Genomic DNA, 25499 nt, shown 5'->3' with positions numbered 1-25499 from the left:
ACGAGTGCTCTTATTCCGAACTGATAGAGGAAAGTGAGTGTCCTGCATCCTTGGCAGCCTGGGAAGGGGAGGTTTGTGCTGGCACAGGTACCACTGGCACGCTGGAAAACCCCCCAGGGCTGCCACCAGGCAGGTGAGCAGGATGGAAAGGAACAGGATGCTGTGGAAGGAGTGGGATGCCTGCCTGTGCCAAGCAGGAGGTCAAAACCCCCCTAATTTCATCCCAAACACTCCCATCAGCTTTGTGCTACAAGGGCCTCAGGGATGGAGCATCAGTGAAGTCTGAACAAAGCACAAACTGCAGTTGGAGCCTCGCAGCGCTCCCAGGATTCCAAACCTTTTCCCAAAGACTCCCTCACTCCAACCTGAAGTGCAGAGCAATGCCTGTCAGCATCTTCAACATGCATGACTCGGAAAAGACCAGACTGGCTTGCTTGAAAAGGGTTAAAAAAAGGAAATAAATAAAAAAGCTGATTTTTGAGTCCCTCCCACCAGTCTTCAGATCAGAAATGCAGAGGTGGTATCTTTTTCCTTAAGCACCAAAACAAATTAACCAGTGCAGTTCCACTTCAGAAGTAAAATAAAATAAAAATCAGCTTGGAGCTGACAGGAAGCATGGAAAATTTGAGGATAAAAGAAGAATGTGTGTGAATGCTGTAAGACTCAAAGAAGGGGGAGGCAGAAAGCTGAAATTCAATCTCAAAAGCTGCATTCAATAGGCAAAGCTGCTATTATATAAAACAAACTGTCTCTGGGCGTTTCTTTAGGTTTGTACTTGTGTGAGTGAACTTAACTCTTGTGAAATACAAATGCCAAAACCTGATTTTCTGGGGCTCTGTATCAGCCTAAAATCAGGCCTGTGTTCAACTGATGCTCCAAGGGAATACAGTTCACACAGAAAATGCTGGAGAAGCAAAACCGCTTTTCCCAGTTTCACTCAGCATCCACCCAACAGCACATGGGCAAGGGGAGGTGGAAGCTCCAGAGCTTTGTGCTGCCTCCTGGCCTTGGATTCAGCAGCAACTCCCACACACCAGTGTTCAAACTGAAAGTTTAAACTGACAGAGGGGAGGCTGAGATGGGGTATGGGGAAGGAATTCTTGGCTCTGAGGGTGGACAGGCCCTGGCACAGGGTGCCCAGAGAAGCTGTGGCTGCCCCTGGATCCCTGGAAGTGTCCAAGGTTGGATGGAGCTTGGAGCAACCTGGGATAATGGAAGGTGTCCCTGCCCATGGCAGAGGAGGGAACTGGATGGGCTTTAGGGTCTTTTCTACCATAAACCACTCTATAATGTTTTATCTAATTAAAGCACTTTTTAGGCCCTGTTTAATTGAATTCCATGGAAGTGGTAAGAGGTTCTAAAGATCCCCCTCCTTACTGATCAGGGTGACAGCACTGATGCTGCTGTCCACTGGAGCAGACAAGGGGACCATGGCTACAAAATCCCCTTGCAGCTCCAGCAGCTGCAGCTTCACCCTGGAGTCAGGAAGGAGATGTGCTGACAGGACAGATACCTCCCAAATTACATCCCAGGAGTGAGTGTGAGCGTGTGCCTCACCTGCCACCAGCACGAGCTGCGGGGTCCTCATGGGCACCCACGTGGCTGGAGTTGCTCCAAGGTTTTGGTAAAGAACAAGAACATTTGTCTCTACCACCTTGTTTAGATCTGAATGCGCCAGAGGACCAAGTCCTTGATATCTAACAGGATCAAATTTATATATAAATAAAATATATCTATCTGTCTGAAGATTTATGGGCCAATACAAACTGTAAAAAGCCATGAAATGAAACATAAAACACATTGAAGAATGAAAGCATCAGGCTCTGCCTCCCTCTGCATTTACTGTGGCCAGAGACTACAGTCCAAATGACCTCAGAAAAGGCTCAGAGGCTTATTTATTTCAATCAGGGTTCCAGACAGCTGAGCACTGTTACTCCTAATTAGTTATTCTGAAAGCAAGTACGGAATCGATGAAACAGGTACAGACAAAGTTGGGCGTTTTGGGAGGCTGCTGGAAGGGGCTGATCCTTCCCCACCCACATTGGTGGCAGCTGGAATGACCTGGTGGCCCCCAGGAGCACGACCTGTCTGCACAGAAAAGGGATTACAGGACAGGGAATCCCATGTGCTGGGTGATGGGACACAGGCAAGAACAAGCTCACAAATCCAACCTTCCCTTGCCACCAATCCTGATTTCTCTCTCCTACCCAATTTCTCATTTTCTCCCAGTTTGTAGGGACTAAGTATCCTTCAGCCAAATTTTGCTAACATTGGCTAATGGGATCATAATGCTGAGAGAGGGAAAGATTCCCATCAGACAGAGGGGGCTACAAAGTCCTGGATGACTTTTTTTTCCCCAAGAAACCAATCTAAAATCTCTAATTCGAACTGCACGTGCACATAAACATTCCCAGCCATGCCCACGCACAGGCAAAAGAAGTTCTTGTTAAGGCCTTAGAAGGTGTAGATTTATGGCTGGAGTGATTCCTGTGCAGAAAACACCCATTTACTCCCCTGCTCCACACTGCAGAGATACCCACAAACTGCTAGGATTAAATGCACAAAAGGAATTAGGAAAATAAGTTGGCTTCCAAGTTGTTGCTGCTCCCTCATGTACCATAATTAAGTTCCTTACCATTTTCTTTCACCCCATTAATCAGGATAGTTTCTTGGTCTTCTGAGGCACAATCCTGCTCTTGTTGGTCATCCATCAATTTAACCTCTTTCTGCTCACTCCATGCCCCACTGCATCTGGCCAACCTGCACATTTCCAGAAACACAACCACAGTCAGTGCAATCCCCAGGATCAGCTCAAGGAACCGTGAATAAAAAATAACAACAATAAAACACCCCCGCACCGCCTCACACGCTGCCTGCACCCTCCTTAAGAGGACAAATCCAATTTATTTAGGCTCTCAGCTTGTCACTTTTCCACTCCAAAAGCCAAGTCCCATGTATTTTCAGCAAGGTGAAAATGTTGTGTATCAGCATTTCCTTCCCCAAAGTCCTGCTCTGGCAGGTGGAGAGGTGCTCAGCACCTCTGCAGGACCCTCCACATCTCCCAAAATTGCCATGCAAAGGCAGGTTACTCATGTCCAGCCAGGAAAGCCCACCCATCTCCAGATGGATCAGTGGAGAGATGAAGGAGAGGATTCATCCCAGTTCATCAACAGCAACTCTATGATGGAGCTGGAAAAAAGCAGGGATACTGGAGTGACAGCTGCTCACCCTCACTATCAGCTACTGCCCTTCCAAGCAGTGGCAGGTATGAAAAACTTCCCAAAAAAGCAGGTTTTTGTGGAAAAGTATCTCTAGTCCCGACTGTTCACCACAAGAGCTCCATCCTGGGAAGCCTCATTCCCCAGAGCCCTACGACTGCCCACTCTGTCCCCACCGGGTGAAGCTTCACCTCCAGTGAACGATGAGTGGTCCAGGCTGACTGGGCTTGGTGAGGCCTCACCAGAGCAACGAACCCGAGACCAGGATCCAGCCCAGATCTTCTCCCTCCCTCCACTGAGGTCCCCCCACCCTTCAAAGCCACCAGGGGCCTACGGAGAAGGAGTAGGAGCAACGGAGTGATGTGGCTGAAACCTGGGTGTGGCTGGCACTGGAGAACCCTCATCAGTGCTCCTGATTGACAGAATTTCACTTCTTTGACTGCAAATTCAAGTCAAAATCTATTTTATGCCCTTCTGGCAACTCGAACTCAATTTTTTCTCTCTCACAGAACAGGTACTGGATTGCAGCATTGGTTTTAGGTGTTTTTCTGGGTTTGGGGGCTTTTTGTTTGGCTTTTTATTTTTCACATCAACATTTGTCAAGTGTCTGTTGTTCCCACAGTACTCACTGCCCTGGGGTTCAGCAGCCAAACTTCATTCATATTCAGATTTGCAGTGGAGTCCTCTTAATTAATGTGAAATCTTTACAACCGCCTTAGTAAGTGAAACCTTCACCCAACTTAAAGATGTTGTGACACCGAGAGGAACATAAGAATAACAAGCATCAGTAACTCCATTCCTTTGCATATTTAGAGGAATATTTAACTAACCCCACGAGTTTTTCTGTGATGCAAATCCCCATCTCAAAGCTCTCCAACGCCAGCTGGTTTGCTGTGGTAAGACCCCTCTCCTGCCAGCACCCTCCCCACACCCTCAGCTCCCTCCGTGGCCTTTCATCACTGACATGTTGGAGCAGGAGAGACTCCAAAAGCCAGAGCAGAGATCAGAGTTATTTTTCCATGAAGGAGATTAATGTCTGAGTGTAGAAGCTGCTCTGTGTCTGCCAGTGACAGGCTGCAGCTTTGTGCCTCCTTGATAATATCTCCTGCCTGTTACATGTGCCTTAATTAATAGAAATATTAATAAATTAAGTTTTTAGAATATCCATTAATGAAAATATTAATAAAATATCTGCAGCCTCGGGAGAACCAGAGGGGTCTCAGGAGACCAGAGAAGCACCACTGGCTCCACACACTGGGCTGCTGGGGAGGGGCTGAGGTGTCACAGAATGGTTTGGGTAGGAAGGACCTTAAAGCTCATCTCATTCCACCCCTTGCCACAGGCAGGGACACCTCCCACTGTCCCAGGCTGCTCCAAGCCCCAATGTCCAGCCTGGCCTTGGGCACTGCCAGGGATCCAGGGGCAGCCCCAGCTGCTCTGGGCACCCTGTGCCAGGGCCTGCCCACCCTCCCAGGGAACAATTCCTTCCCAATATCGCATCCATCCCTGCCCTCTGGCACTGGGAAGCCAGTGCCCCTTGTCCTGCCACTCCAGACCTCTTTCCAAAGTCCCTCTCCAGCTTATTTGGAGCCCCTTTAGGCCCTGGAAAGGGCTCCAAAGTCTCCCTGGAGCCATGCAATTAAAAGGGGAAAGGCCCTGCCAGGAGAACAGCCTCAGTCCTTGAAAGGACTTGGAGTATGATCATCCTTTAAGTATTTAATTAGTTTTATATTCACAGGAGAATCACGGCAGCATTTCAAGGTATCCAAGTACATAACCCAAACAGGGACACTATGGAAATTTTCCTCCCTGTTCAATGTTTAACCCCCAGGCTGCAGGGTGAGGGGTAAGAGCTGGTCCAGGGTTCTGTGGGAAGGTTCATCCTGCAAGCCAAGTCTCTGTTTATGGGTGTGATGAGCTGAGACCTGCAGCTCTGAGCTCAGGAGCACCAGCAGCATCTTTGCTGACCCAAATTTCCTTGGATGTCCTGGTGGACAGGGATTTGGTGTAAAATGCCACAGGTGGCCTGTTTTCACCCCAGAATATCATCACACCGTGTTCCAGTAATGGCCTGCAATGAGTAAAACAGCAGACAAAAGCAGGAACAGCAATTCCCCAATACTGTAAATTTGTCACTTCCAGCACACGAAACATCTCCAGGGAGGAAACAACAACGAGCTCCCCAAGGAAGAGCCCAAGCATCTCAAAGGATAGGATGGTGCCAGCCAAGTCCTGCTGGGATTTCCAACGGGGGAGGAAGGAGCAGGATCCCACCCGTGGGCTCCGTGTGTCTGCCTGCTCATGTCAGTGGTTTGACTGGTTTGCAAACAGGTCCATGAGGAAGGAGTCTGTCTTTCCTTGATTCTGATGGATACTCAAGGGCCAACCTTCATGGAGAGAGCAGGGAACAGACAGGGGGGCAAGCAACAGGCATGCAGGCAGCCAAGCAAACAGGCACAAAGGGAGAGTTTATAGACCCTTAATCTCGTAGTATTATGATTTTTTGGGATGTGTGTGCACAAGGGGGAGGGAAGCACACAAGGGATGCTGCCGGTGGATGAGATCTAAAGGCTGGAGGAGACAATGAAGACAATGAAATGCAACAACAAAGGGGATGTGCTTGGGCACAACTCTTTTCCTTGACTGCAGTGACCCAGAGAGCAGAGCTGAGCTCCAGAAACCAGCTGCAAGGAACTGAGGAGGGTCCAGATGGGGCATCCTCCTGTAGGGCCAGACAGAGGTGAAGTACAAACGGGACAGACAATCCAGGTTTGCTGAGAGCTGCTGAACATTGGGACCTTTGGGACCAGTGTGACCAGGAAAGGTGAGACCCCAAAAGGAACAGGGAGAAACAGCAGCAACTGGGAAAGAAAAGCTGACAACGGGGCAGAACAGGAAGAAACAGAAGGCTGGGGATAACGAAGAGGAGGAGTGTCCCAGGGAAGAAAAACTAAACCAGGAGAGGTCTGGGGGATAAAGGCAGTGGGCAGAGAATACACTGGGTAGCAGGAGAGCACAGAACACATCTGCAGACTGAAGTATAAAAAGGAGAGAATATAGATTTCAGTGGTGTCAGGCCATTGAGGAGAGGCACGGCTGGGGTCACGCTATTATGAAGAGCTGGCAGGAGGAAAATCAGGCACCAGCTTGAAGTTTATGAACTTGACTGGAGCCAGAGTGGATGGAGGAAGAGGATGGCGGGGGGAAGGCGACGGGCAAAGACGAGGGGTCGGATGAACTCCAGGTCTCTGGAGGAGGAGGACGGGAGCACAACGGGGCTGGCTGTGCTTCAAGGACACGTTCAGTCGCAGGGAAGAATTCAGAAGGGCTTTTGCTGATTGCACCATGGACTTCAGGGCATCGGCCTGCTAAGATCACAGCTGGCACCACAGAAAGTCACTGGCTAAGCAAGGAGATGGAGAGGGGAAGAAGCCACAGAAAGCAAGCAGTGGAGCTGAACAAGAATCCAACTAGTTTTAAGCACAAGATGGACAAATTAATGGACAGAAGGACAGGGTGCAGAGCTGTGGTAGCAATACACAGGGCTCAGTGACCTGGAGAAATCCCTTTCAGCCCTATGACTCAGGTCAGGTGAAAGATTGCAAGTGCCTCTAAAAACCCTCAGCATCACAGCTGAGGAAATTCCCCATTCCTCATGATTCCTGTCAATTTTCCCATTTCTAGTGGTAATGGGACTGTACAAAACCTGTTAGTGACCAGCCCACATGCACACATCTCGGAGAACACAAACACAGCACCACAATGGACCCTCTGCCACAAAGCTCCTGCTGCCTTCGTGCAGGTCCTTCAGCCCAGGGGGCCAAGAAACCCAAAGGATGTTTTTGTTCTCTTTTAAAAAACCTCCTGAGACACTCGAGAAGTTTTATGGGTGTTGGTGTTACTGGAATGGAGGCAAACGTGCCTGGAAAATGATGTCCCAGGTGAGGCCCCACCAGCTCCCTCTGCTCCCAACACAGAGCAAGATCCTGGTGGAATGTCCCTTCAGCAGTCCCTTGGAGTAAAACCAGATTATTTCTTGTTCTAGAAATTCCTAGAATCACAGAATCCCAGAATGATCAAGGTCGGAAGGAACCCTTGAACAGAGAAGGAAACACCTGAATTGCAAAGCTAAAAATCCTGGACACGTTCCCTCATCCACCTCCATTCACATAAATGATGGACTTGATGTTCACTTAAACCCACCCAAACTTTTGGATTTAAGCATGTTCCTATTAACACTAATTTTACAAAGACAAAAGGGGAAATGCCACCCTTTTATGCAACCAAAACAATGCATCTGCTGCATGGCTGCCCTCTACAAAGAGAGCAACAAATTGCTTTGCTTCTCTGTCAGCCAGAAAATGCCCATTTCCCCCCAGACTGGTGCAGTTTTTCTGAGTGGATGTTTACAAAGGGCACAGGTGCCGTGGGGAGATGACATCTCCTTCAGCCTCCCCAGCTCCACAGATGCCAACCCAAGGAGAAACTGTGCCAAGGGACCTGCTGGAGAGGTTTCCTCCCCCTGAGGACTCCCTGCAGACCCTTCCTTGAGAAGCAGCAGTGATTTGGTTCATGGCATTTTCCAGCAGAATCAGGGATGGTCACAGTGATGCCCTGGATGCCACTTACAGGGGATAAAGCAAATGAGCTGGCCATGATTGCCACAGAATCCAGTGCTTGGCCACTTAAATCTGTGTATCTCTATATCTCTATAAATACAGAGATTTACCACTGCTGGTTAAACATCACCTCATTTATATTTCCTGGGCACCACCATTACACCACAGAGCTCAATACTCTCCTCCCAGGCAGAGGAGGGGAAAAAAATCTACCAGGTAAAAATAAAAAACCAGCCCAGGAACCTGACTGAAAGCCCAGCTGCACACGTGGGAATTCTGTGAGGTGGACGAGATTCTGAGCTGGTGGTGGCTGCTCTGGAATTAAAGTTGCAAGAGTGTTTCAGCTTCAAGTTGAATTAACAAAAGGTCACTCGCACCCAGACAAAACACAATGTGCCAGCTCCTATTTACACACAGCTTCCACATCCTGAGTGTTGTAGCTCACGAGGGTAGAGGGAGAGGGAGTATCCAAAGTGAAGGAGAATCTTTTTATGGAGAAGTGGGGGAAGAAAGCGAAGAAGAAGGAGCTGTGGCTTTTTTTCCTGCAGAATTGTGAATAAGTGCAGGTGTTCTATATAGGCAGTTGTATCTTTCAAAAAAAAGAGCTTTAGAGAAATTAATTACATGTCAGAGCCTCTGACAGGTCTTTTAAGAATTGTGATACTTTTGAATGAAAACATTATATACTTAAAAAGAAATACCATGTAAATGTCTCCGAGATATTTACAGTCAGTGGAGTAACAGTAGGAGAGGATTCAGCTCTCCCCGTGGATGGGGGATGCTGAGCACACCATGCTCCTCCCAACCGAGTCTCCTGCCCCTGCAGGACTCCAGCAACTGCTGCAGCAGCTCAGAGCCGAGTTCAGGGCCAGGAATTGGCTGGGAACAGAACCCAGGCCCTCCCCAAAATGCTGAGCCACCTCTCTCCCCCCTCCAGGCTCCATCCCCAAGCACCCAGCTCCCCTCGGCAGCAAGGACATCACACACACCCCTCCTCCTGTGCTGGCATGGGCAGCTGGACCTCTGCAGAGGACAAGAGCCAGGTGGTTTTCTGCTTGGTTGGTTTTTTCTTGGGTTCTTTTCCCCCATTTTTTTCCCTTTAGTCCCACAGGACAGAACTTCCCATGGAAAAATTGTGGTGAGGCAGCATCAGCAGCCACAGCAATGCCAGGCTGGTCATTCCCTGACCTGAAGGATGCTGTTTTCCTACCAGATTCTGAAATTCCCTGATCCTTTTTATTCCAGGGATTCCATTTGATCCTTGTCTTTCCACTGTAATTTCATAACTAGTGGATGAAGTGCTCAAAATTGTCACTTGCCAGCAAATGGGGGTGTATTTCAATACTAACAGCACCTCTCTGAGCAAAGCTCTGTTTCCCTCCATTTACATTTCTACCTAGGCCAAGGGTGTCTGAATTTTGCCCGTGATAAGGAAAAAATTCAGAATCCCCAAGGTTTCCAGAACTGACAGGGTCAGAAAGGTGAAGTTCCTAAGGAAAGGAACAGGGTGAAACCATCCTCCCACTCTGCTCCACTCCACGAAAGGGATGTTGGACTTGAGGGTTCTGCTTTCAAAGCTATTTTCCCAGGAAAACCTCACAAGGAAATTGCATCTCCCAGCAGTTCCCTGGGCTTTTCCTATCAATGATGGTGAGTACATGGGAGAAAAGGCCAAGTGAAGGAGAAATAGGAAACAAAGAAACAAAGAAGGGCTTTGAGTCAATGCCGGCAGTGAGACATCTAAAACCCTACAAGAAGGCAAGGCCTGATAGAGCCAATGTTAGCTGAGAATAGGTTCAGGTATAAATACAGATAAAAGCCTCCAATTAGGAATAAATCTGGGGGGGAAATAAAGTTGATTTAAAAAAAGGAGCTTGCAGAGGAAATGGAGACCACAAAAACCATGAAAAGAGGAAACAATTTCCGAACTGGTGTGTTCCCAGAAGGTGTAAAGGATGGATGAGTTGTTAATATTCATAGCAACCCTCCACTTTTCCCCAGCTGAAAGCAGATGCAACAATTACTGCAGAGCCCAAGCCTCAACTCCAGCAGACCCCCAGATATGATATTAAGAACAGGTTATTTAAAGCCAGCTCTGAAATAAATGACAGTTTCTGACCTTACTCTGGGAGGACATAAGGTGTGAGTGTTTCAAGACCTGTCACAAACAACTTTAAGGCAAAAGGAAGGAAGTGAACAAAATTACAGCCTTCCTGACAAAGCACACGTTAAATACCAAAGGAGCTTTCTCTGTAAATGTATTCTCAGACATCAAGAGCAGCAGCGTATCACAAAGGGAAAAAGGTGGCAATTAAAATCCTGGAGGAGCTGAAACGCATGAGGGAACGTCTGAAATGCAGAGGGTTTCAGCATAATACTGTCCTGAGTTAGAAAAGGGAGAGCTGCCAAACCCGAGAGAGGAGAGCTGCAAAATGCAGAGCAAGAAAGGGAAGAGTCAGGGAAGAACCACTGGAGAGAAGGGGAAGCTCGTGGGGAAATGAAGAACAGAGAGACTGAGAAAATGGAAGGGAAAAGGATGGCCCAGGGTCACAAACAAAGGTTGTTGGCCTCAGATGAGCACAGCTCCACTCCACAGCCCCACAGCCAGCGATGGAGAACCTGAGAAAGCCTTGACGATTCAGGTAAGGAAGAAACAAATATCCCTTTTTTCCAAATGAGGGATGAATTTGCACATGGGGCTGGGTGAATATTCCCCTGGGAATAATGAGGGTGAGGAGATGCAGGAACCCAGGTGGACTCATGAGGGTTTCAATTAGTGCACCTGATTTTGAGGACAAGAAGCATAAAGAGAATTCCTGCCTACCAAGAGCAAGGGATGATGATTAAGAAAAGTTGCTGGGTTTTTTTTGGTCATCCTCTCATATTTTATAGAAGTGGAAGGAAATGAAGCAATAATTAGTGTCAGCAGCTGCATAGTTTTGAAAAGCACTGGCAAGCGAGGGGGAGATTTTCATCTCCTGAAAATGAGTAAGAACACAAACTTTGGTTTAGCTGTGATGGCCAGAAGTAAAAACATTTCTAATTAATAGAATCACACAATGGCTTGGATTGGAAGGGACCTTAAAGATCATCCCACCCCTTGCCACATGCAGGGACACCTCCCACTGTCCCAGTTGCTCCAAGCCCCAATGTCCAGCCTGGCCTTGGGCACTGCCAGGGATCCAGGGGCAGCCCCAGCTGCTCTGGGCACCCTGTGCCAGGGCCTGCCCACCCTCCCAGGGAAGAGTTTCCTCCTCACACCTCATCTAAATCTCCCCTCTGGCAGTTTAAAAGTGTTGCCCCTTGTCCTGTCTGCCTGTCTGAAGCCTCTCTCCCTCTTTTTTTGAAGCTCCCTTTAAGTACCAAAGATGCCCAAAGGCAGCCCATGATGTTGCTTTTTGCCTTTCCTCCTTAAGAGCAACTGTATTCCAAACATGTCATTTTCACTCCATCTCTGGATATAAAGTTAAGATAAATCAGAAATGTTAAGGGCCTGGATTTCTGAGAAAATCAGAATGGAATGATTAAAAACTCCAACTCTCATAAATCTGCAAAGGTTGAAAATTCAGCAGGATGCTGGGGTATTAACCTCACAAAAACATGAGGACTCTCCAAAGCTAATTATACATCAGTCTGCTCTAAAATAACAAAAGCCATTAAAGAACAGTTTGGGATGGAGATTTCTTGATGGGCAGAATTGCTTCATTTAAATGAACTTACTACCCAGATTCTCTTTCTGCTGCTGTATTTATGGATCCATTGACAAACCAGTGTCTGAAAAGCTTAACAAACTCTTCCTATGAACCTCATCAGGAAATAGGAGAGGCCAAGGTCAGGTGCATTAAGATTACAGAAGCTGATGAAGAAAGGGGATGCTTCAGAGTCCCTCACACACTGGGTATTAGGAAATAGCTGAAGAAGGGTGTGTAAAATTTGGTTTAGAGATAGGGATTAATGCAGAGCCAAAACAGCACAAAGAGTTGGATTTCACAGGGATATGCTGAAGAAAAATCTCAGGCCTAAACTTTACCATTGCCTCTTTCTTGATGAGAAATATTCTCTTCTTTTCCCTGTTAAAAGAGGAACACCAGGTTTAAAAAAAGGATGAAAAGAGGAATTCTTTTTTTCTGTACGAATTTGTAATATATTAAAGTTTGGACTAAGGAGGGTAATTAGGCTGGTGCTGGAGGAGGATGTGAAAGCTCATCAGGATATTTGCAGTAACCCTAGTGGGGTAAACATTCCTCTTTTCTAATATCTTCAAATTAGAAATTTTATAGGAAAAAAAGAAATTTTAACAAATCTCGTTCGTCTCTTATTAGCAATTAGCCGACGTGGACTCCGGATAAAAAGTGTTAATTTCTAAAGTACACATAATTTTCATAAAAGCACAGATAGGAAACCAAACAACGGAGTGCTTGGCTTAGGCTCAGGAAGGAATTAAGCTGGAGCAAGGGGAGGAAGGGCTCATTCCTCCCATGTTTTACACAAAGAACTGGTTCAGGGAGCGCTCGCTGCTGTTCCCTTACTATGGGACATGGAATCCCAGAATCCCAGAATTGTTTGGGTTGGAAGGGACTTTAAAGCTCATCTCGTTCCCATGGGCAGGGCCATGCCATGTGCTAAATCCCAGGCCATCATCAGCTTCGAGAAACTGAGGATTGCCAGGAAAGAGGCAACGGTGAGAAATCCCCCAAAAAAGGGTGATGTTCCACAGTGATGGGGAAGACAAAATCCCCTCAGACATTATATCCCAGTTTCTAGCCAGATCCTTTGAATATTCCTGAACAACTCCCAAGTTTCATAAGGATTTTTCCTTTCTATGTACATATAAATGACTGCACTGATAGCAGATGGGCCCTTCCATACGATTTCCTTTTTAAACTTCCAACTTCATGCAATTCCTGCATATTCCTTGTGCTTGCAGAGGAACGCCAGTGCTTTTAGCTCCAGAGCACAAAGCTGAGGCTACTTCAGCTCATTTGCTTTTGCTTTTAAAACCTTTAATTACACAAGCAGCTAGCAACTCTTAAATACATCACCATCATCATCATCATTTTTCCCTGAGACCACCTCAGTGCAGTGGCTCTGCCTGGCAAGGTGACCCTAAAAGTGACCCACGCTTAGGGAAAACATGCAGCACCTACTGACTCGGGTTTATTTTCCTGAGTAGTTTCCTACAGCTGACACAGCTGGGCCACAGATTTTATAGGTACAACAGCTTTCCAGTCTCATCCTGTGATGTGCATCCGAAGGAGAGAATGCTTCTGACTAGAAAGGGAATCAGGGGAGGTAGGAAAAGGAAATGATCAAAACACTTATCACACCGAGAAAAGAACTTATTAGGCCCAATAAGGAGTTGGAATTGATGACAATTATAAGATACCATCCATTTTTAGCTAATAATTCAGAAAATGGATGAATTATTTGAGGAATAATATGTGATCATTTATTTAAAGACTTATACTAATGTATACGCTGGAGGAAGCGGAGCTGAGGGTGTAGGAACACTTTAACACTTACATTCCTGGATGGTTCTTCCTTTCCACTCAAATGCAGGGATTTAATAGCACTGGGTTTAGTTTTAGGGTTACAGGGCCCCTACAGAAAACATCAAGCCATTTTCCAAGGCTGTTTTATACACAACCTACTTTTCCTCCACTCTCCTCCTCACGTTTACGAAATGCACCAGCATTTTGCCTTTGAGAACTGGTTCGTTTATTCAAAATTCCCAAACAACCCCATCCCCACTCCACAAGCCTTAGCAGATCACAAGATTAGATGGAAGCAACAATTCAGTCGACAGCCACATCTCTTAATTTTACTTGGAAAGATTTTGAGTTCCGCCGAACGTCGGAGGCGATTTCTGAAGGCAAAATCCCGCATTAGGAGAGATTGCATCTCCTAAGATATCAGTCCAAATCTCCATCCGTATCCAGGTAACAATCTGGAATGCTGATATTTAAGAGGAAAAATATCTGGACAGCTGCCCCAGCTCCCTGGGAAGCAATGTTTAGTTAAAGTCTTGGATATCACTGAAAGAAGATGTGGAGATGTCACACTGAGGCTGAAGCATTTTTTCAAGTGCTGAATTATTCACCCGTGAACCTCAGATGTGAAATCCAAATGCTCCGGTACTGCCCCGGCTTTAGACAATGGCTAATTCCTTTCTGTGCCACTGCAGGGTCTCTTCATCAGCTTTCTTTCATCTATAATCACAGCCAGGTCATGGATTATTAGTCATATTCAGTGCAGAATTCAAACCCTGCTACACCAATCAGTCAGCCCGGGACTCCCCCAGCGTTAACGCCGCAGCTCTCGGCCGCACCGCAGGATCCGACTGCTCCTGGCACGGCCTCACAGGGGCACAGAGAGCGACCAATGCAGCAGCCATTTGCCCAAGGCAAGAGGGATGAAGCCCTGAGCTGGGAGAGGACACAGAACAACCTGGAGCTGCCAGGGATCTGCCCCAACATCCCACCTGCAGCATCAGGCACGGCACAGGGGAGCACAAATCAAGGCACGCTTTGGGTTGGAGAGCTCATCTCATTCCACCCCTGCCATGGGCAGGGACACCTTCCACCATCCTAGGTTGCTCCAAGCCCCATCCAACCTGGCTTTGGACACTGCCAGGGATCCAGGGGCAGCCACAGCTTCTCTGGGCACCCTGTGCCAGGGCCTCACCTCCCTCATAGGGAATGATTCCTTCCCAATATTCCATCCATCCCTGCCCTCTGGCAGTGGGAAGCTATTCCCAGTGTCCTGTCCCTCCGTCCCTTGTCCCCAGTCCCTCTCCATCTCTCCTGGAGCCCCTTTAGGCCCTGGAAGGGGCTTCAAAGTCTCCATGGAGCCTTCTCCTCTCCAGGCTGAGCACCCCTAGCTCTCCCAGCCTGGCACCAGAGCAGAGGAAGTCAATACATTTCCCCTCCACATGAATGTAGTGGGAAGAAAAAAATCATAAAGACGGGCATTTATCAGCCCTTGCTGGAGGTGTTACTTTGCGTATCAAGCCACGAAGACGCAATTGTTTCATTAGGACTTCGCTGATGTTTGTAACGTTTAACAAGTCTTGGAGAACAGAGGAAGAAAATACTGCGGGCGCTGCCGCAGCCAAGATAAAGAGGTAAACATCCCCTGCCTGACATCAGCAAAGACATCACAGCTCTGCTCACTTAGGGCAGCCATGAAATCAATTCTTCAGTAAAAATAAAAAACTCGTACCCAAATCTGTGCTCACAACGTGAGCGAGGCAAGGGACGATGTGACGGGAGGGAAACCTCGGCTTGGCTGGATGCTCCAGGCCTCTCTTTGTCTCCACCTCATGCCAAGCCCTGCTGAGGGCTTTGCTTTCCACAAAATAAGGGTTTTGTCATTTTCCCTCAAAATAATCAATCTGGCTTTATAAAAACTTTCTCAGGAGTCAGCAGCGATGTGTTCCCAGCCTCTCAAGGACACTTCATTGTCAGTTCCAAAGTACCCCCGATAAATTGAGTGCAATGATGGAACTGCTGAGAAAAAGTAGAGCCAAACAAAAAAACCCAACTTCTCCTTGGCAAAGCTAAAAAACATTTTATATCACTTCAAATCCCATCTTATTTCTGGCTATACTTCTGAGCCGCCCACTGTAAAGAGTAAGACTTCAACGGTCAAAACCCAACCGAAACCAGATTAATAAATGCCAGCTGAAGGATGAATTCATGGTTCTGTACCAATTGCCCTGAAAAACCAAGACCAGACAGCGCACCTCGAGGTTTTCCCCTTGGGTGGGCTTTGCTCATGTCCCCTCTGTCACCCACCTGTGTCACCCTGACCCCCAAACACACACCAATATTTAAGGGATGACCACCCTTGTGGGGGTCCCTGGCCCCAAGGGCAGCACACCTCAATTTCCAAGGGAATGATGGATGTGATGGATGGGCACCCAGAGCTCCCCAACCCAAAATCTCCACCCCCCTCACAGAATGCTGGCTGACATTCTTCCAAGACCCCAGCAAACAGCAAGGAGAGGGGAAATACAAAGGAAAATGGAGCCCATGGGCTCTGGCTTGGCAGTAGAAACACCATGAGGAAGGAACAGTGTCATGGATGTGGCTGCACAGTGCCATCTGTACCCTGTGGTGCTCCAGCAGCTGCTGCCAATGCTATTGGCCTGAGCTGGACAAAATCCAGCTAATTCCATCCTCAAAGTCAGTGCCAGTGGATGACCAGGGTGCACATTTATCTCTAAAGGAGGAGAAAGTTGCTCCTCTTCTAAACCTTACCTCTAAACCTCCTAAATCCAGCCCTGCTGCTGGGATAAAAGGAGGTGGGAAGGATGTGACCTCCACATCCTGTGGCAGCACAAGGAGACACAGCCACCTCCAAGGGATTTAACAAAATCCCTACCACTCCTCGTTCCCTTTTAGCCTCAACAATCTTGTTCTCCACTCTGCAATTAGAAGGGGTGCAAGGCAGGAGCTTGGGGATCCTGCACGTCACAGAGGCGCCTCGAGTCCTGCTCAGACTTTACAAACCATTCAGGGCTTTTTTGGGCAGCAGCCGTCAATCCCGCAGCAGCTTCCGTCTATTTTGGGCTTGAATTGATTGGCAATTTTGAAGAACGCGCTGCAAATTGCTCTGCTAATCACAGCAACTCCAGCCATGGAACTGTATTAAAATAACATCAGTGCTGAGACACAAAGCTGAGATCAGCCAGGGAATGCTGAGCTGAGGTTGCCTGCTCTGGAGCCATCATCTTGCCTGCATGGAACGCTGCAGTCTCCTCAGTTTTTCCCTGCCCTGCAGCAATTCCGGATTCCAGATGGCTGCTCGCATCAATTCGACAATAACAACACTTGGGATTTCAGTGTTTTCAGAAAAGCAAGTGGTTTTGTGGTGGCCATGGCCTTTCCCAGGCTGCAGGTGCCTTCCCAATGCCACCCACACTAGCACACACGGATCACACTGTAGCTCTGCATCTTTGACATGCTGAGCGTCAACCATACCCGGGAAAGGCCATTCATCCAGCTGAAAAATAAGGTATCTCTCCAAGGAAACACTGACAGACACAAAAGAAGATTTAAAATTCCTCTTATGCCAAGTTGCCTCTAAATCCTTTTAGTGGAGACAGGGCTTTGCGACAAGGGGGGAAGGGTCTGCTCTGAACACTGTCTGACCTCAAACCCTCTCAGCTCTGCCTTCCCCCAGCTCTAAACCAACAGAGCCTTAGGGAGCGTCCTCTGCTTCCTAACAGCCTGCAAGGAGAGTCCAGGTCTCCATCCCCTGAGCTGAAGACGGATGGATCCCTCCCTTCTGCACCACAGGTGAGATCCCAGCATCTCCCACCAGGGTCTGGAGAACTCGGGGCATCAACTCCCACTCCAAGACAAGGAATCTCCCATGATGGAGACACCATGAGACTGTGACACTGTGTTGTCTTCTTTTCCAACTCATCACTTCAGATTTATAATAAGACAAAATTTAAACTTTCAGTCGGATAAAGCAAAAATCATCCTTCAGACTCCAAGCAGGGACACGCGCGCGAGGCTGGTCCCGGTCGCTGCCAAGGGTCAACCAAGCCGTGGCTGTTGGGATTCAGTGTGTGGTGCAGAGGGCAGGATCCTCTTGGGAAGGGGCCGTGCTGCACCCACATGGGACAGACACCAGCAGGCGTGGGGGAAACAGCTCTCCAGGAGATGTGGATTTAAAACCTTCCGGCAGAAGAATGAGCCTCCCGTGTGCCGAAGGGTGTTCCCACCACCGACTGTCCCAGACAACTGATCCAGAGGGAAGGGGAGCAATGCCCTCTCTGCTGGCTGGCAAACACAAAGGTGGAGATGGAAGGATAAACCACCCAGCTCCCACTCCCACCATTTCCCTTACACTGGTGAAATATCCTCCACAATGGATGGAATCGAAGTCCATCACCAAGTTCAAGAACACATTTAATGCAGATCTATTCATTTCAAGGAGTGTCTGCACAATGGAGAGCTTTCCCCTTCAAAAATTATTCCAAACTGCACGCTTTCTTTTCATTCTTCTGCATCTTCACATTTAAAAAATACAGTATATTTCTAACGAAGACACGCGTTGTATAAGCCACAGCCTGCTCTAAAAAGTAGATTTCACAAAGACTTGCCATGGTACAGGGACAAGGACCACTCGTTGATAAATTACTTTCACTCAGAGAGTGGAAAAGTCATATTTGTACACACCGTAAGTGGTGCTATTGTTGAGCAACTTGATGGAAGTCCAGCAAAACACGTTGTGCAGGCTTTTATTTAACCTCATTTAAATCAAATTAACCAACAGGGATGGTGGCTAGGGACAAAGCAGAGTCCTGTACATGTACGAACCAAATGTATCACTGAGTGCCACATCCAGTCTTTCCCTCAACACCTCCAGGGATGGGGACTCCACCAGCTCCCTGGGCAGCCCCTTCCAATTTCTAATCACCCTGACTGTGAACAATTTTTTCCTAATGTCCAACCTGAACGAGATGAGCTTGGAACCAGGTAAGCTTTATGGTTCCTCCCAACCCAAACCATTCTGTGATTCCATGATCTGCTGATGGAGAGATGTGGTACGGCTGCAAGAGCTGCAGAGTGACACACATGCAAAAAAAAGGGAAATAACAACAAAAACCCTCTGACCATAAAGCCAGTGTAGGAACAGAGCTGAAAGTGAAGACATTCAAACCACACAGGAGGCTTTTAAAGTTAAAGAGGGGTAAAAAGTGCATGGGGTAACTGCTGCCCAGGGAGAAGAGCCTGGGGTTTGCTCCTCCTGAGCCCCAGGGATCCGTGCCAGGGAAACGCCACGTCCACCCCAAAATGAGGAAGTTCATTTGGAAGATTTAAACTCCTGGAAACTCGTGCAGAGCTCCAGATCACAGAGATAACAGGCTGCCTAAAACTGACCTGGGATTTCATTAGAGCTGATAACGGCGGGAAATAAACCTTCCCAAATGTGCATTACAAATTCAGTCTGTAGAAACTCTTTCAAAGGTATCTCGGTTAAAGCAAATGATGGGCAGGCGTTTGATTTGCAGAAAATCAGGGATTCTGCCTCTGGGAGCAGTGGCAGGAGCAGCAGCTGGTGGGGATGGAGGCTGCAGGGAAAGTGGGGCTGAGCCTCTGCTGGGAGCAACAGGAAGGAACCAAAATCTTTGTCCTGGCCCTGGACCTCTGGTGAACTCTACCTGCAAAATCCCAAAGCAGAATTGATCAAATCTTGTCTTTGCTGAAAAAAATACAGCTGGAACATGGGAGCTTGTGAACTCCTCCAGCATGGAGGGTGACCATGGTGGGATGAAGAATGGCAGGCAGTGGGCCATTCCCTGTGTCCTGTCCCTCCATCCCTTGTCCCAAGTCCCTCTCCAGGTCTCCTGGAGTCTCTTTAGGCACTGGAAGGGGCTCTGAAGTCTCCCCGAGCCTTTCCTCACAGGATAGGAGTTACATCACTTCCATCACCTTTCTGGCCTCCTCTGGACTCGCTCCAGCAGCTCCATGGCCTTCCTGTGCTGGGGACTCCAGAGCTGGGGGCAGCTCTGCAGGTGGGGCCTCACACGAGCTACCACTGTGAAAAATCCATCCTTTGTCTCAGCAAGAAAGACAAGACCAACAACCCACTGAATAAACTTCAGAGCAATGCATAAATTAAGTCCTAAAGCAGCCCTCTAGCTGTGTCCATGGCTCTTGTTGAAGGAAAAGGCATTAGCACAGCATCTTAAAGTCACTTAGAGGATTCCTGGATATTACCCTGGCGAGGTGACGCCACGAATGATGCTGCAGGCAGAGCCTGTTTTCCCAGCCTGGATCTTAAAAACGGGGATTGGCATGTCCAAGTATATTTAAAGCGCAGGGGACAGGCTGCTTTCCCAGCAGGACAAGGCCTGCAGCAATCCAAAGCGATGGCTTTTGGCTCGCCACGCTGGAGAGGTTAATGGGGAAGGTGCCGGATGGCGTCTCCCGGCCTGTTTGCTAAACCCACATGATGTCCCTGCTAAACACCTCTGAGCAGGAGCTGATAAATGGGCTGTGCTGAGCTCAGGGCTGTGCAGCTCACACTGCACCCCAAGAAATGTGAGTGGTTTCAAAAAGAGCCAATTTAGCCTGGGCACGGCGAGGTGGAAGCTGTCACTGCCTGAGTGAGAACAGGAGCTGTCAGCTCGGCCAGCCCCTGGCGCGGTTTCCGAGGGCTTGGGCTCTGCTCTGAAAGGTTTATTTGCAAGTTTGTAGACATATAAAAATATTTTGGGGCTGGAGCATGTCCAGAGAAAGGAAGGAAGCTGCGGAAGGGGCTGGAGAGTTCCTGAGGGAGCTGGGAAAGGGGCTCAGGCTGGAGCAAAGGAGGCTCAGGGGGGACCTTGTGGCTCTGCACAAGTCCCTGACAGGAGGGGGCAGCCAGGGGGGTCGGGCTCTGCTCCCAGGGAACAGGGACAGGAGGAGAGGGAACGGCCTCAGGCTGGGCCAGGGGAGGCTCAGGGTGGATATTGGGGAAATTCCTTCACCCAAAGGGCTGTCCAGCCCTGGCACAGCTGCCCAGGGCAGAGGTGGAGTCCCCATTCCTGGAGAGATGTAAAAGCCACATGTATGTGGAACCTGGGGACATGGGTGAGTGGTGGCCTTGGCAGTGCTGAGGGAGTGGTTGGACCTGACATTCTCAGAGGGATTTTCCAGCCTGAATGATCCTGTGATTCCATGACTGTGTAGGAAAACCAGAGCTCTTCTAGTGGCAAGCAGCACCCTGAGAGCTACAGCCTGGCTCACTCCTGGTTTAACACAATTTATGGGATGGGTGAGGAGTTTTAGGGCTTCTGCTTTGGGTTCATCCTCACCTGAAAAACACAAAGGTCTTGCCAGAGGAGTGACTTATCCCAGCAAGAATTAAGTGCTGTAGAAAAGAAGCAATTAAACCACTCACAGTCATTCAGTCCATAAAACATTTTCACTGCTATTTGTCTGGGAAGAACTTGCTTGAAATGACAGACCCCACTTAGGTGTAATGGGTTTTGGAAGAGCTGGGAATCCCCTGGGACAAGACACCCAGGCATCCTGGAGTGCTCTGATTCTGCACCCAACCCCAGCCACGGCCCACAGAGGTTGTGCTGTCACCCTGGCTGCCAAACCACCAGGAAAACCCCATGCAAGGGAGAAAGCAAAGCACCTGTGTGCAGGAGAACAACCGTGCCCAGAAAAAGATGTCTGGAAGAGTGGAAACCTGGGCTGGATGACTGACACAGCTCAGCTTCCCTGCACACACTTACAGGGGTTGGGCCAAGTGTTGCAGCAAGGATTGTCCTCTCCAGCTGACAAGAGGCTGCTCATGTTGCCTCAAGTTACACCAGAGGAGGCTGCTGTTGGGTGTTAGGATAAATTTCTTCATGGAAAGGGTTGCCAAGCATTGGGAAAGGTTGTCTGGGGAAGTGGAGGAGTCACCATCCCTGGTAGTGTTCAAAAAATGAGTGGATGTGGCACCTGGGGATGTGGTTTAGTGGTGGGTTGATGGCTGGACTTGGACCTCAGAGGTCTTTTCCAATCTTAATGATTCTGTGATTCTGTGAAAAAACCCCAGATCCAAGGAAGCAAGGGAGTAACTGAAAAGCACAGCTCAAGGTGGAGACCTCCCAGGCTCACATCAACTGAAGACATCTTTAAAATCTGAGAATATTAAACACTTCCTGGCCTTTTCTCTTTAACAGAGAAGCCTGTATCAAGGAGATAACCCCTCACAAGCTGCTCTGGTACCTGAAGTGGCCCAGAGAAGAGGGGCCAGGCTGGGGGTGCAGAGGATGCTCCCCAGCCCCAGGGCTCACCCTGCATCCCTGAGTAGGGAATGCCCACGAGCTGCCACTCGAACACCCGGACAACAAACCACCAGGGCGGGGAGGAACAGGGCAAAAACATCCCCCAGTGGTGATTCTGACCCCCCACCCAGCTTTCAGCTCCACACTACTGCTCCAGGTGCAGCCAGGCTCCCTCAGGAATCCATCAGCCCACGGAAAGGCAAGAAATTTCCATGTGCAAGCCCTGCAAGGTTTATCCAGTCCGGTTCCGTGCCTCAGTCTGCCAGATGACAAATGTCCTTGGCTCCCATTTACTTCAAGATGTGCTGAGAGCCTTTCAGAAACGAAACCTCTTTATTCTGAGGTAAATGACGCATGTTTTGCTGCACAAGCTCGCTCCCTATTATCCCCCGTGCCCAGCACTGAATGCAGGTGTCGCAGATGGTGCGACTCCATCCCACTAAAGGGTTTTTGCTCTCCTTTCTTGGAGCCAGGAATGTTTTCTCTCAACAGCAACCAGATCTCTGGGCTGAATTGGCTCAGTCGTGTCAGGTCACTGCTGCAACTCCCCTGTCTACCAGCACAGATTTCTCTTCCTGTTGCTTCTCCTGGCATGGATCTGCCAGTATTTCATTAACAGATCCCTGATATCTGTTCTTTGGATAGATTTGGGGAGGAAAATGACAGCGTTCCTCTCACTCTTTGGGCCTGATTGTGGGAGGGAGGTGAAGCGCCACGGAATTTGTGCTGGGATTTGAAAGGATGCGATCAATTTGGAGCTCAAAGTACTTCCATGGTTTTTTCACCTCAGTTAACAATCCAGCAGCGCTGCAGAGGGGAAGGATTTTAAATCATCTAAATTTAGTGCTTCCAGCTCGCCCTGTATGATCAGCTCTGACTGTTTGGTGTCTTTCCCAATGCTTGAGCTCCTGGAGTTGAGACCTGACAGTCTCACCTGAACCAAAAGCCTGTGCCTGGCCCACCAAAGTGCAAAGAAATGCTTGGAAATATGAACCAGGTACGACTTAGAAGCTCAAAAACCCAGCACACACACAAAAGAAATCAGGATTTGCTTTATGAATTGCATGGTTTAAGCCAGTCTCTCAATTTCTGAGCATTTAAGGACTCACCGTGTTCCTTATCTTTTACCATTTATCCAATCTGGCCGTATTTTCCCCTGAGTCCACCCTTACACATTCACAGCTGCTACAGTTCCTGCTCTGATTTACCTGCATGATGTCACCATCGCATTAAATGGTGCTGATTTGCTTGGAAATGCAAAGCTACAAGACACTGCATTGTTCCCCTCTTTTTACAGAGGTTCAAAACAAGCAAAAAACCAGTTCTGAGTGGCAAATTGAACTGGACTTAAAATAGTCTGCAAAGAGCAGTTGTGTTTGGTACCAATTCCCCATCAAAGGTCCCCTTAACAGGCATGAGCACCTTCTCACATGACAAACTAAAGAAAAACTGAAGATGTACAAGAGATTCTTCTTGAAAATCTTACACCACCTAGATGCATATCCATAAAAATATTCCCCAGCAAGTTAGAATCTACTTTTTAAAACCACAGCTCTAAAATGGCTCAATGGATGAAAACCATTTTCGGCTTTCTGTTATTTTTTTGGGTTTTGTTTTTTGTTGGTTTTTTTTTTTTTTTTTTTAATTTTAAATTGCATCTGGGCTGACAGCTTGAACACTGAGCTGCAGCCTGTGAGACAGAAATACCAACTCACTCGTAGCAGCAGTGCTGCTCCCAGTTGCTGTAATGATCTTAATCAAAGAGTATTGTGATAAAAAACGGGATTCTGGTCTGCCCGCCTTTGGCATATCCCAAATATCAGTGTCCACATCCCACATGATGCAGTTGGAAAAGAGAAATTCCCTCTATAGCAAACCACAGAATCACAGAATGGTTTGGACTGGAAGGGACCTGGAAGATCACTTTGTTCCACCCCTGCCACGGGCAGGGACACCTTCCACTACCCCAGGGTGCTCCGAGCCCCAGTGTCCAGCCTGGCTTTGGACACTTCCAGGGATCCAGGGGCAGCCCCAGCTGCTCTGGCCTCACCACCCTCCCAGGGAAAGATTTTTTCCCAATCTCCCATCCATCCCTGCCCTCTGGCACTGGGAAGCCATTCCCTGTGTCCTGTCTCTCCATCTCTTGTCCCCAGTCCCTCTCCAGCTCTCCTGGAGCCCCTTTAGGCTCTGGAAAGGGCTCTCAGGCTTCCCTGGAGGCTTCTCCTCTCCAGGCTGGACACCCCCAGCTCTCCCAGCCTGGCTCCAGAGCAGAGGGGCTGTGTGTGGCAGACTCAATATTCCCACAACTCCAGGCTACTCCTCTGTGCCCCAAAGCCAATGGGAAGTCAGTGGAAGAGATGCTCCCCCCCTCCTGCCATCCCTGCCCCAGAACCGCTCCTGCTGTCGGAAGAAAAGGATGCCCTGGGCAAAGGAGATGTCAAATATCTTTTAACACACACTGGCCTCATGTTTTCCAAAGCCAGAGTGCTGGCACTGGGTGACCAGGTGGGATTCCCATGCCATGTTACACCAAGCACCAGCAACTCCACCAGGATCACAGGCAGGAGCATCCCAGCAGGAATGACCCCACCTAAACAGCATTTCAGGAACCAAAGCAACAACTTTTTGATGCTGCTGATGGTGCCTCATAATGTTGTTAATTACGCAGTCTCACCTGTTAATCCAGGTTTAAAAGAACAGCCACCTGTGACCACCTGAGCTCGCCAGACCCCTGCCATCACCTTCCCCAGCATCACTCTAGGTACCCTCAGACCCCAGGCAGGACCCAACCCTGCAATGCTCAGAGCCCCACAGGAGCCATTTCATCCCTGCTGTGAAAATGTCACGGTCTAATTTGTGGCAGAACACACCAGGCGCCACAACACAGGCAGGAAAACAAGAGGAGGAGGAGGAGCAGAGTAACACCAAGGGGAACAAACACCTGGATAGGCAAGCCGTGCCCAGGGAGATGCTCCACTTAAATCCCGTGTCAGGTCCAAGGGAAGCAAACAAGGTGAGGAAACAAACATCGTCCTCCTGCCTCCCACCGACTGAAATAGGCAGAAATAGGCAGAAATAGGTCGTGCAGGTTCAGGTGATGAAAGCACATTGTGCAGTTCTGTTCCTGCCACACACAGCCCCACGTGGCTGAGGAGCTGCTGGGCACAGGCTGTGTCTGCAGCAATGCTGGGAAGAGGCTTTCCCTCTGCCAGGTAGGCTGTGGAGGAAGAGCTGCAATGCTGTGTCGCCCGTGGGTGACAGCGCTGTCGCAGAAAACGTTTGAAAACTTTACAAGCTCCTGGGGAATCTGTGCCACTGGGAAAAAGCAGGAGGAACGGGGTTTGGAAGGCAGCCGAGGAGGCAGCAGGCTGGAATCTGGGGTTGAGCCAATGGAGAAACCAGAGGAGAATCACAGGATCATCAAGGTTGGAAAAAGACCTCCAAGATCACCAAGTCCAGCCTTCATCTGGACACCACCATGACAAATAAAGAATATCATGAAGTGCCACATCCTCTCAGATTTTGGACACTTTCAAGGATGGGGACTCCACCGCTGCCCTGGGCAGCCTGTTCCAATGGTTAACCACTCTTCCAGTGAAGAAATTTTCCTCAATATCCACCCTGAGCCTCCCCTGGCCCAGCCTGAGGCCGTTCCCTCTCCTCCTGTCCCTGTTCCCTGCGAGCAGAGCCTGACCCCCCCAGCTGCCCCCTCCGGTCAGGGACTTGTGCAGAGCCACAAGGTCCCCCCTGATCCCCCTTTGCTCCAGGTTGAGCCCCTTTCCCAGCTCCCTCAGCCCCTCCTGGTGCTCCAGCCCCTTCCCCAGCTCCATTCCCTCCTCTCCAGCCCCTCCATGTCTTTCTTGTCCTGAGGAGAGG

The 25499-nt window shown here is 48.8% G+C and overlaps 1 protein-coding gene across 1 annotated transcript in view; it reads right to left on the bottom strand.

Moving 5' to 3' along the window:
* Positions 1-25499, bottom strand: part of NEXMIF (neurite extension and migration factor) — a 156815-nt gene that overhangs the window by 6351 nt on the left and 124965 nt on the right. Inside the window, 2 exon segments of the mRNA XM_039571797.1 lie at positions 1099-1106; positions 2636-2760. Coding sequence (XP_039427731.1) covers positions 1099-1106; positions 2636-2711 — 84 coding nt within the window. The 5' untranslated portion in view covers positions 2712-2760.

The sequence above is a fragment of the Corvus cornix genome, chromosome 4A, assembly GCF_000738735.6.
Source record: "Corvus cornix cornix isolate S_Up_H32 chromosome 4A, ASM73873v5, whole genome shotgun sequence".
Taxonomy (NCBI): domain Eukaryota; kingdom Metazoa; phylum Chordata; class Aves; order Passeriformes; family Corvidae; genus Corvus; species Corvus cornix.
The sequence above is the reverse complement of the archived record's forward strand: the minus strand, read 5'-3'. Positions and strand labels throughout refer to the sequence as shown.